A 10852-nucleotide genomic window follows, 5' to 3' on the forward strand; every position below is an offset into this window, starting at 1 on the left:
TCCCTAGCCCAGCTGGTCCAACTTTGTCCTCACCCACCCAGGTCCCTGCCCCAGCTTCCCCTGGGGCTCCCAGCTTCAGTCTTCCCCTTGGGTCCACCCTCCTCATAGCACTAGAAGGATCTTCCTAAAGCCCCAACCTGACCCCATCCCTCCCTTGCATACAACCCTCCATGGCTCCCCAGTACCATCAGGCCATAGTCTGAGCTCCTCAGCCTGGAAGTTCTAGACCCTGCTCAACCCTCCTGCCTCACCTCTACCATAGCACCCCCAGTGCCCAGGGCACACCACCACCTTGCTTGTGCTGTGCCTTCTGCCTGAAAGAGCTTTCCTTCTGCTCTTTGCCCAGTTATCTCCTTCATATGTCATTCTCAGATCACATGTGTCCTCCTCCAGGAAGCACTCCCTGACCACACCTGGGGCTGAGCAGGGTACCTCTTCTGGACTGTCACAATCCCCCAGGCTTCCCTCATCCCCACATCCCTGGTCACTCTGTGCTATCACTGTCTGGGGATGTGTCTGTCTCCCATTTGACTTTAGGCCCCTGCGGGCAGGGCTCAGGGCTATCTGGATCACCATAGCATCCCCCAACCCAGGGGATGCCCAGAGCCGACACGCAGGGAACATCTATTGTCTGAATGGATCGCCATCCTCAGCCTCCTCCAGGGTCCTCAGACTGAACTGGGCGGGGAGGGGGTGTCTCCCCAAAGGAGGCATTCCCCAGCTCCAGACCCCTGCTCCGTCCCCCAACCCCCATAGACAGAGACGAGGGCAAGGGTCTAGGCCCAAGCTTAGAAAAATAGGACTTTCTTGTTGTGCCCTGGTGTCCCCGACACCCTCCCCATCAGTGTTTTAAAAACCATGAGCAATTTGGTGAGTCTGAGGCCAGGTCCCACAGGGTGTCCGGGTCCTGCTGTCCGTGGGGCCAGAGGACCCTTAGAGGGGGGGCGCCTGGCTAGGGTCCCACAGGTTCGTGGCCGGGCCCCCAGGGCTCGCAGTCCAGCTGGACCACGGTGTGGGCCCTGAGCGCTGCGGGCTCCGGGGCGGGCGGAGCGGGCGTGGGCGTGGGGCCCAGGGCGCCGTTGGTCTGGGAGCAAACGCTGCTAACAGGCGCGGGAGTCTTGGCCTTGCCGGGGGGCTGGCCGCCGTGCACCTTGTAGCGCATTAGCAGCACGAAGATGAAGACCAGTACCGAGGCCACGATGACGCCGCCCAGCGCAATGATCATCGTGCCGCCCAGGAAGGGAGCGTGCGGCGCCCCGCATGGCCGCAGCGCAGGTTCGGTGGAGAAGCGGGCGCAGCCCACAGGCCGTGTGGCCGTGAGCCCCGTGGCGCTGTCCTCGTACACGGCGAGTACGCACAGATCGTAGGTCCGGCCTGACGCCAGGTCCGTCAGCAGGAACGAGCGGCTGTCCGCCGGGATCATCCTGCAGGGCAGGCAGGTGGGGGTCAGGTCTCAGGCTGCCCAGCCCCCATCCTGTGCTTCCCCCACCAAACTCCCTGCGGGGCTAGACTTCCCACCAGTCCACTGCTTCATTTCATTCTACCCAGTGAGCTCCCTCTCACCACCATCCCAATTCCCTTTGGTCTGACATCCCATTCAGCCACCTGACTGATACCCCTCCAGTCTGTTGGCCAATTTCACTCTAGCCCACCTTCTCACACGTCCTCATAGCCTGCTGCCCAATTTCACTCTAGTCCCACCACCCAATTTCTCTAACAGCTCACCACGTGAGTTCTTCCGATCCATCCTGTTTCTTTTCTTTCTTTCTTTCTTTGTTTTCTTAGAGACAGGGTCTTGCTCTGTTGCCCAAGCTGGAGTGCAGTGGCATGATCACGGCTCACTGCAGCCTTTAATTCCTGGACTCAAGCCATCCTCCTGCCTCAGCCTCCTGAGTAGCTGGAACTACAGGCGTGCACTACCATGCCCAGCTAATTTTAAAATTTTTTGTAGACGGGCTCTTGTTATATTGCCCAGGCTGGTCTCAAACTCCTGGCCTCAAGGCAGTCCAGCCTCCTGCCTTGGCCTCCTTAAGTGTTGGGATTACAGGCGTAAACCACCACACATTGCTGGTTTCATTTTATACCTAACTGCCCAATTTCCCTTTTGCACTGCCCACTCAATTTCCCTCCAGACTGCAGCCCAGCTCTGCTGTAGCCTCCCTGCCCAATTCTGCCCCAGTCCTCTGCCTGATTTCACTCCGGCCCCACTGCCAGTCATCTCTCCAGTTCGCCACCGAATTCTGCTCTAACCCTGTCCAATTTCCCTCTAATTTAATCCTTTTGTCTTCTAGCCACCCCCATCCAATTTCCCCCATATTTTACCTCCCAGTCTCCTCCAGACCCTTGCCAATTTCCCTCTGGTTCCCCTATTTCCTGCAGCCTATGCCAAATTTCCCTTTTCCAGCTGCCTGATTTTCCTCTAGCGTACAGCTAGGATTCTCTCCAATCAAACCACCTGATCTCCCTGTACCCCTGTTGCCCAATTTCCTTGTAACCTGCCAATAAATGTCCCCCTAGCCCTACTGCCCTATTATTATGACTATCGATAGCCTGTTTTCTAATGAGTCCTGTCATCTGATTCCCTTTTCATTAAACTAATGTGTCTCCGTCACTACTGCTTTCTTTATCTCCCTGTTGCCTTATTTTTTTCCAGCTCTGTCACCTGCTTCTCTTTTATCTCTGTTGGGTGGTTTCTATTTATCTTTTTCTTTCTTGTTTCCTTTTAATCCTTACCACCCAATTTCACTATAGTTTCTTTTGTAGTTAGGCATGCTGTTGGAGAGTTGACTGGTCTTATCACCTGTTTTATTCCTAGGCTATTCTAATGAGAGAGGTACAGGGAACTCCGTGGCCGCCTGGGGCAGGGTGACTGTCTAGGACAGCATTCATCCCATTCCCCACCTGGCAAGGTGGCCAGGACTTGTGTGACTTTTTTTTTTTGAGATGGAGTCTCACTCTGTCACCCAGGCTGGAGTGCAGTGGTGCAGTGTCGGCTCACTGCAACCTCCGCCTCCCAGGTTCAAGCAATTCTCCTGCCTCAGCCTCCTGAGTAGCTGGGACTACAGGCGCGTGCCACCACACTCGGCTAACTTTTTGTATTTTTAGTAGACATGAGGTTTCACTGTGTTAGCCAGGATGGTCTCAAACTCCTGAACCGGTGATCCACCCGCCTCGGCCTCCCAAAGTGCTGGGATTACAGGCGTGAGCCACCATGCCCAGCCGACTTGTGTGATTGTCAGGGGCAGGAATTCCGTGGAATCTTCCGAGTCATGTCTGAGAAAGGGAGTAGAATGAGCTCAGTGGGTTGTCAGGACTGAAATGGAAATCAAGTGGCCTTTTCTTGAGGTGTTGGCCCCAAGGGAGGGAAAGGACATCCAGATACTACTAGGTCCCCAAGGCACAGTCCTCAGCCCTGGGGAGGTCCAGTCTTTACAGTCAGCCTTGGGACTGCACCCTTGGCCCAGCCTGGCCGTGAGGACAGGGACTCACCCACAGCCGCAGTCCATCCATGCAAGGTTGGACTTTGGTAAGAGGTGTCAACAGCACCTGGGTCAGCAGCCACCACTGCTGACCACATGCGGTCACCGCAGATGTGCTGAGTGCTCTCCAGCTTGGGGGGACAAGTTGGACTGAGCCACCTCTTGGAGTGTGTAAACCCCAGGTTCTGTGTTTGCAACAACAGGAGAGAGAAGAGAATCCCCCACAAGTGTGGCAAACTGGATATTTCTGTTCACCTGACAAAAGGAACCTGAACTAGGTTTGATTTGATTTAGAAAATAAAAAATCTGCCGGGCTCAGTGGCTCAGGCCTGTAATCCTAGCACTTTGGGAGGCTGAGGCGGGCGGATCACGAGGTCAGGAGATCAAGACCATCCTGGCTAACATGGTGAAACCCCGTCTCTACTAAAAATACAAAAAATTAGCCGGGCGTGGTGACGGGCACCACTACTTGTCCCAGCTACTTGGGAGGCTGAGGCAGGAGAATGGCGTGAACCCGGGAGGCGGAGCTTGCAGTGAGTCAAGATCGAGCCACTGCACTCACTCTAGCCTGGGCAACACAGCGAGACTCTGTCTCAAATAAAAAAAAAAAAAGAAAGAAAAGAAAAAATCTACGCTGAGTGCGGTGGTTCACAGCTGTAATCCCAGCACTTTGGGAGGCTGAGGCAGGTGGATCACCTGAGGTCAGGACTTCGAGACCAGCCTGGCCAACATGGCAAAACGCCGTCTCTACTAAAAATAAAATGCAAACATTAGCTGAGCGTGGTGGTGCACGCCTGTAATCCCAGCTACTCGGGAGGCTGAGGCAGAAGAATCGCTTGAACCAGGGAAGTGGAGGTTGTAGTGAGCCGAGATGCGCCACTGCACTCCAGCCTGGGCGACAAAATGAGACCCTGTCTCAAAAAAAAAAAAAAAAAAAAAAAATCTGGATGTCACTATATTAGAACTTGAAACGTGGAATAGTTCACACCACACACACCCAACGCCCAGTCTCCATCGAACCTCCTCCCTGCAATTTTCCTTCTAACCTCTGGCCTGATTTCTTTTTCTAACAGAGCTGCTTATTTCATTTTTTCTGGGCTCCCTGTGCTTTCCTGTTTGATCTCCTTTTCTTCCTGCGGCCCAGCTAGTATCTAGTCCTGTCATCTGGAAAAGCTGGTGTTTCTCTCTTTATCTTTACAACTTAAATTTATTTTTATTCCCTTATCTCCCCCACCCACCCTTGCCCATTAACATTTTATTCTTCTGCCCTGATTACTTTCTCCTCCCGCTTCCTGGTTTCCTTTTTATGTTTGCTACTACTATTTATTCTTGCTGCCTAATTTCTTCTTACCCATGCAGGCTGATTTCTTTTATCCTTATTGCTTGATCTTTTTTAGCCCTGTAGCCTGATATATTTTAACATTTGCTGTCTCATTTACTTCGTTCTTCTTGTCTGACTTCTTTTTATCACTGCTGTCAGATTTCATTGACCCTTTCTGCCATATTCTTGTTATCCTTGCTGCCTGATTTCTTTTACTTTTGCTCTCTGATTTCTTTTGGAACCTTCCAGCATCACTTATCAGTTGTGCTTTGGTGTAGGGTATTAGTAGGTGTACCCTGAACCCTCCCCTTGCCTCACTCCCCCACCCAAGCTACCCCAGTGCCTGGACCCTGCACCTGTAGACGAGGATGTCATCAGCTGAGCTGTTGTACTGGATCTGGTACATGCGGATGCCCGGGATAGGCCGCTGATCCGGCCACTGGACGAGAGCAGCTGTGGCCCCGTGCTCAGTCACCTGGACGCCACGGTCGGTAGGGGGCCCAGTGTCGGCCACCTTGGCAGAAGCAGAGGCAGCGGAGGGTGGGGTGAGAGCATCAGGATCCCCGTCCCGCGGGGGGTCACAGCTGGTGCTGTTGGCTAGCTGAGGAGGTGGTGGGGGACCCACAGTCAGCTCCACAGCAGCTGTGGCCTCGCCAGCTGCATTGGCTGCAATGCAGGTGAAGATGCCACCATCACCCGGCTTGGTGACCAGCAGCTCCAGCGTCCCATTGGGGAAGGCGCGGGCACGGCTTGAGTTGCCCAGCAGCCGGCCCTGGGGTGACACCCAACGCACATGGGGCTCTGGGTCCCCCACTGCCCGGCAGCGCAGGGCAGCTGGCCGACCTGCGGGCACAGCCAGAGGCGGCGAGCGGTGAGTCACCACGGGTGGCTCGCAGACAAACTCCTCCTCGCCCACTGCCCAGAAGTAGCGGCCGCCCAGAGCAGGTGGGGACGCGCAGGCCTCAAGGTCGTCCTCCCGCGCCAGGCGACGCAGCCACACCAGCTCGCAGTTGCAGTGCAGGGGGTTCCCGCCAAAGGCCAGCACCAGGGCAGAGGCGGGTGAGCCCCGGGGCCTGGCGAGCAGGGGCAGGCGGGAGAAGAGTGGGTCAGGTGGGATTGTGGTCAGGCGGTTGGAGGTCATGTCCAGCCGGGCCAGCTTGTGCAGGCGGGAAAAGGCGCCGGCGGGCACAGAAGCCAGCAGGTTGTGGTCAAGGCCCAACGTGTTGACATTGCCCAGGCGGCCCAGGGCCTCCCAGGGCAGCTGCTCGAGGTTGTTGTAGGAGAGGTCGAGGTCCTCCAGCGTCTCGGCACAATCATCCAGGGCGCTGGCCGCCAGCGCCGCCAGCTGGTTGTTGCTGAGGATGAGGTGGCGCAAGTTGACCAGGCCGCGCAGCTGGCCCTCGCCCAGTGAGGTCAGCCGGTTGCCATCCAGGTGCAGGGCACGCAGGGCCCGCAGGTCGGCGAAGGCGCCGGCAGCCACGTGGCGGATGGTGTTCCGCGACAGGCTCAGATGCAGCAGGCCCGTCATGTTGGCCAGGTCGCGGCGGCGCACGGAGGCGATGAAGTTGTCTGCCAGCCGCAGCTCGGCTGCCCGGCGGTCCAGCGAGGGTGGCACGAACAGGAGGCCTGCCCCTGGGCACAGCACGCTTAGGGGCAGCGACTGTGTCTGGCAGCGGCAGCGGCGGGGACATGGGCTGGGTGTGGCTGACTGGGGTGGAGATGAGGCAGGGGCCAGCGGCAGCAGGCACAGGAGCAATGGGAGGATGGCCATCGCGGGCAGGGGTGTCCTGTGGAGAAGAGGGGAGGCGTGAGGGCAGAAGAGGGGTTCCACAGGGGCTGGGGGTGGTCTGAGACCAGGAGAGAAGGTCACAGTGGGCTGAGGGCAGAAGGGCTGGTCAAAGACCATCAGATGTGACCAAAAGCCAGAGGAAGGCCAGGCGCGGTGGCTCACACATGTAATCCCAGCATTTGGGGAGGCTGAGGCAGCAGGATGGCTTGAGGCCAGGAGTTCAAGACCAGCCTGGGCAACAAAGTGAGACCGTGTATCTATTATACAAAAATTTTTAAAAATTAGCTGGGCATGGTGGCACCCACCTGTGGTCCTAGCTACGTGGGACACTGAGGTGGGAGGATCGATTTGAGCCCAAGAATTTGAGGCTGCAGTGAGCTATGATTGCGCCACCACACTCCAGCCTGGGCAACAGAGCGTAACTCTGTCTCTCCAAAAGAAAAAAGAAATGGTCAGAGAAATGACAGCTGGTCTGGGTGAGTGGCAGGAAAACCAGAGGGCTTTAGATGTGGTCAGAGATGGTCAAAGCTGGCCATGGGGAGACGGGGCAGCCAGGGTGGCAACAATGATCAGAAGTGGTCAGATATGACTAGAGAAGAGAAGGGGTTACAGATGGTCAGGAAGATGAGCGGTAGACAAAGAGAAGGGAGGGCATGGGTTGGACTCAGATCTGGCGGAGATGACCATGTCAGAGACACGTGGTCAGAAACGGCCCAAAGCCAGCAAGGTGGTCAGAGAGGAGGAAAAGGACAGACATGGCAGAGTCAGTGGGAGCCCAGGACAGCTGCTCAGGAGGATGGTGCGGGGAGAGGTCATCGGAGAGAGGAAAGGCAGCAGACATGTTCGAGATGATCAGAGGGCATCAGCGAGTGAGAGAGAGGAGAGGTGGCCAGAGATGATCAGAGGGCATCAGCGAGTGAGAGAAAAGAGGTGGCCAGAGATGATCAAGGGGGCAGCAGTGAGTGAGAGAGAGAGAAGAGGTGGCCAGAGATGATCAGAGGGCATCAGTGAGTGAGAGAGAGAGAAGAGGTGGCCAGAGATGATCAGAGGGCATCGGTGAGTGAGAGAGAGAGGAGAGGTGGCCAGAGATGGTCAGACGGTTGCAGACTGGGAGTTAGGGTCAGGGGTGGGAGGAGGGCAAGAGCAGTGGGAGAGATGGCCAGAGAAAGGGAAAGGTGGCCAGAGGAAGCTAGAGAGGAGAGATGGACAGAGGCTGCTGGAGAGAAGAGTGGTGGACAGCAATGTCAAAGATGGATGGGGACGGTCACAGACCCAGGCTTAGATTCAGGGGTGGAGAAAGAGCAAGAGAGCTGGTGAATGATGATTAGAGAGAGGCACAGTGGACACAGATATCAGCGATGGTCACTGAGAAGCAGCAGGCAGAGGCGACTGGAGAGAGGACCTGTGGACAGGGGTGTCACAAAGATGATCAGAGAGAGAAAAAGGGAACAGAGATGGCCATTGAGAGGACAGGTGGAGAAAGGAGACCAGAGAGAGGAGTGGTAGACAAGAGAGGTGGTGGAGACGGTCGGACAGGATAGACAGCAAGAGGCTGTAAGGGTTGCAGGGGTCAGAGACCTGGAGGTCCCATCAACTGGGGCAGGCGAGGTCAGAGAGGGGCAGGGCTGGCCAGTGTCCAGAGGGTGTTTGGAGCAGAGCAGGAGCTGAAGGCAGACCCATGGGGGAATGTCTTTTTTTCTGGAGAAATCTCAAGAGTGCCAAAGGGTACCTGGTACTGTAACCCGAAGCCACAATGCTCCTCCCAGCCCCTCCCCACCTTGAGGTTTCAGCAGCCTTACCTGAGCTAGAAGCAGCCCCAGGGAGCAGAGTTCTAGCTCCAGGGGAGTCAGAGGTCAGGGTTCTGGAGGGAGCATCTGGTCATGCCTTTCCTGTCCCCAAGGCTTCTGTAGAGGGACTGTGTCCTGACTCGGCTCAAATCTGTGGCAACGGAGTCTCCAGACCTTAATACTCGGGGTTCCAGACACCTAAATATTGGGCCTCTAGGGTCCAGTTTTAGGGGTCCAGTTTGGATTGTTCAGGGTCAGGGTCTCTCAGGTCAGGGTCTCTCAGGTCCAGTCTTGGGATGCTAAGCAGCCAAATGGTGGGGTTTAGAGTCTGAGATCCGATCCCAGAGTTCTGCATTCAGATATTGGGGTGCTGAGTCAAGATTGGGAGGTCTCAAGCCCCAGATTTAAGCATTCAGGTCTGCAGCAAGGACTTCAGGCCCAAACTCGGGTTCAGGCCCTTTGGAATCTCACAGTCCAGATCTTGGAATTTGAGGACTCAATCCCAGGGTTCAGGTCCCCAAGAGTGGGTTCCAGGGTACAGTACTGGAAATCCAGTCCCAGATTTCAAGGTCCCAGGCCCAGAATTCAGAGTTCAGCTCCAGGCTTGAGGTTTTAGATGTCAAATCTTGGGGTTCTGCTCCAAATATTGGGGTCTGTGTTCCAAATTGTGGGGTTCCGGCTCCAAATATTGAGGTCCCAGTGACCGATGTTGAGATTCCAGCCCCATATATTGGGGTTCAGGCTCCAGATCTTGGGGTTCCACGGCCGGATCTCGGGGTGCTGGTCCCAGATCAGGGTTCCAGGCTCGGGTTTCCGGAATTCCCGATTCAATCTCGGGGTGCAGGCCCCCGAGGTGGAGGTTAGGGCGCGGGGTCCGGGGCGGCGGCGTCCCGGCTGGCTTCCTGGGCTGCGGCGGAGGCTGACTGGGAGGGAGGGGACCGGCTGCGGTGGGGAGGGGGGCAACCGGGCGGCCCCAGGGCCGGGTGGGGCGAGGCCTGGGAGCGCAGGGACGGACAGACAGACTGGGACACGCGGGATGGGGGCACCGCAGCGCAGGCGGGGGCGCAGGGGGGAGGGGCCGCGCTCAGAGACCCCTCCCCCGCCGGGGCCGAGGCGGGGGCCGGGCTGGCGGGCCGGGTCCAGGCGCTCCCGCGGCCTCCTCGCCGGGAACCCAGGGCCGCGCGCGCACCCGCGCTTAAAGGCGCAGGCTCCGCGCGCACCCGCGCTTAAAGGCGTAGGCACCCGCCCCTTCTCTCAAAGACGCGCCCCGGCCCCACCTCCCATGGAGTCGCCCTGGCGGTGCTGGGAACGAGAATCCCTGGATACAGAGAGACTGAGACAGAGAGACAGAGAAGAACAGAGATACAGAGAGGCAGACAAAAAGATGGGCAGGCTTAGATTGATGGACAGAGAGGAGTAAATGGAAAGAGGCAGAGAGAGAGATTGAAACACACACATATTTGAGGCATGGAAATGCACAGAGACAGCGAGACACAGAGCTATGGAGAGACAAGAGATAAGGACAAGTCAGAGAAAGACAGAGATAGAGACGTGCGTGCGCGCGCACACACAGACACACACACACTCACACGCTCTAAGACGCAGCACCTGGGCTGTGAGAATGGTGTGTGTGTATGTGCATTCAGTAACCATTCCTAGCCTCGAGTGTAGCGCTTCATTCCAGAGCCACCGCCCCCCAAACGTGTCTCTTTCTTCCCCCCTATCTCAGCACCACCTCCCTGGAATGTCCTTTCCACGGTTGGAGTTTCCTCACCTGGCCATGCCCAGCAACAGGCTTGACCTTTCAGGCCAGAGGGGCTCCTTCCCAAGGCTCCTTTCTCTGGCTGCAAGAGGGAAAACTTGTGCCATCTGGGATTAGGGAAAGACCTCAAGACACACTGACAGCCGGGGGCGGTGGCTCACGCCTGTAATCCCGGCTCTTTGGGAGGCCAAGGCGGGCGGATCACTTGAGGTCAGGCGTTGGAGACCAGCCTGGCCAACATGGAGAAACCCCGTCTCTACTAAAAATACAAAAATTAGCCGGGTGTGGTAGTGGGCGCCTGTAATCCCAGCTACTCGGGAGGCTGAGGCAAGAGAATTGCTTGAACCCAGGAGGTGGAGATTGTAGTGATCCAAGATCCAGCCATTGCACTCCAGCCAGGGTGACAGAGTGAGACTCTGTCTTAGAAAGAAAATAAAAGAAAAGAAAAGAAAAGGAAAGAAAGAAAGAAAGAACAACAGACAGAAAGAAAGAAAGAAGAAAGAAAGAAAGAAAGAAGACAGAAAGAAAGAAAGAAAGAAAGAAAGAAAGAAAGAAAGAAAGAAAGAAAGAAAGAAAAGCAGAGAGGGATGCCTTGCCTTGCAGGAGCCAGGCCAGGTGTCCTTGCAGTGTAGCCCACCAGGATCACCCGGGGGCACCATAGATCTCCAGGTCCCAACCTCAGAGTTTCTGTTTCAGTGGGTCTGAGGTGGGACC

General features: G+C 56.3%; 1 protein-coding gene across 1 annotated transcript; it reads right to left on the reverse strand.

Annotated features, from left to right (window-relative positions):
* Positions 1-780: 780 nt before the first annotated feature.
* On the reverse strand, positions 781-9603 carry LRFN3 (leucine rich repeat and fibronectin type III domain containing 3). Its single transcript, XM_030820094.1, has 3 exons — positions 8389-9603; positions 5157-6587; positions 781-1424 (listed from the first exon to the last, which is right to left on the reverse strand). Exons 2-3 carry the CDS (start codon positions 6569-6571, stop codon positions 953-955), a joined length of 1887 nt encoding a protein of 628 aa, XP_030675954.1. The 5' UTR covers positions 6572-6587; positions 8389-9603; the 3' UTR covers positions 781-952.
* Positions 9604-10852: the final 1249 nt, after the last annotated feature.

This window comes from Nomascus leucogenys, chromosome 10 (assembly GCF_006542625.1).
Source record: "Nomascus leucogenys isolate Asia chromosome 10, Asia_NLE_v1, whole genome shotgun sequence".
NCBI lineage: Eukaryota > Metazoa > Chordata > Mammalia > Primates > Hylobatidae > Nomascus > Nomascus leucogenys.

Bases quoted from the DNA above. Each gene is read 5' to 3' on its own strand.
- LRFN3 (XM_030820094.1), bottom strand. From the start codon at position 6,571: ATGGCCATCCTCCCATTGCTCCTGTGCCTGCTGCCGCTGGCCCCTGCC. The intron at 1,425-5,156 runs GTGCAGGGTCCA...CCTGCCCTGCAG, and splicing joins GATGACATCCTCGTCTACAG to GATGATCCCGGCGGACAGCC.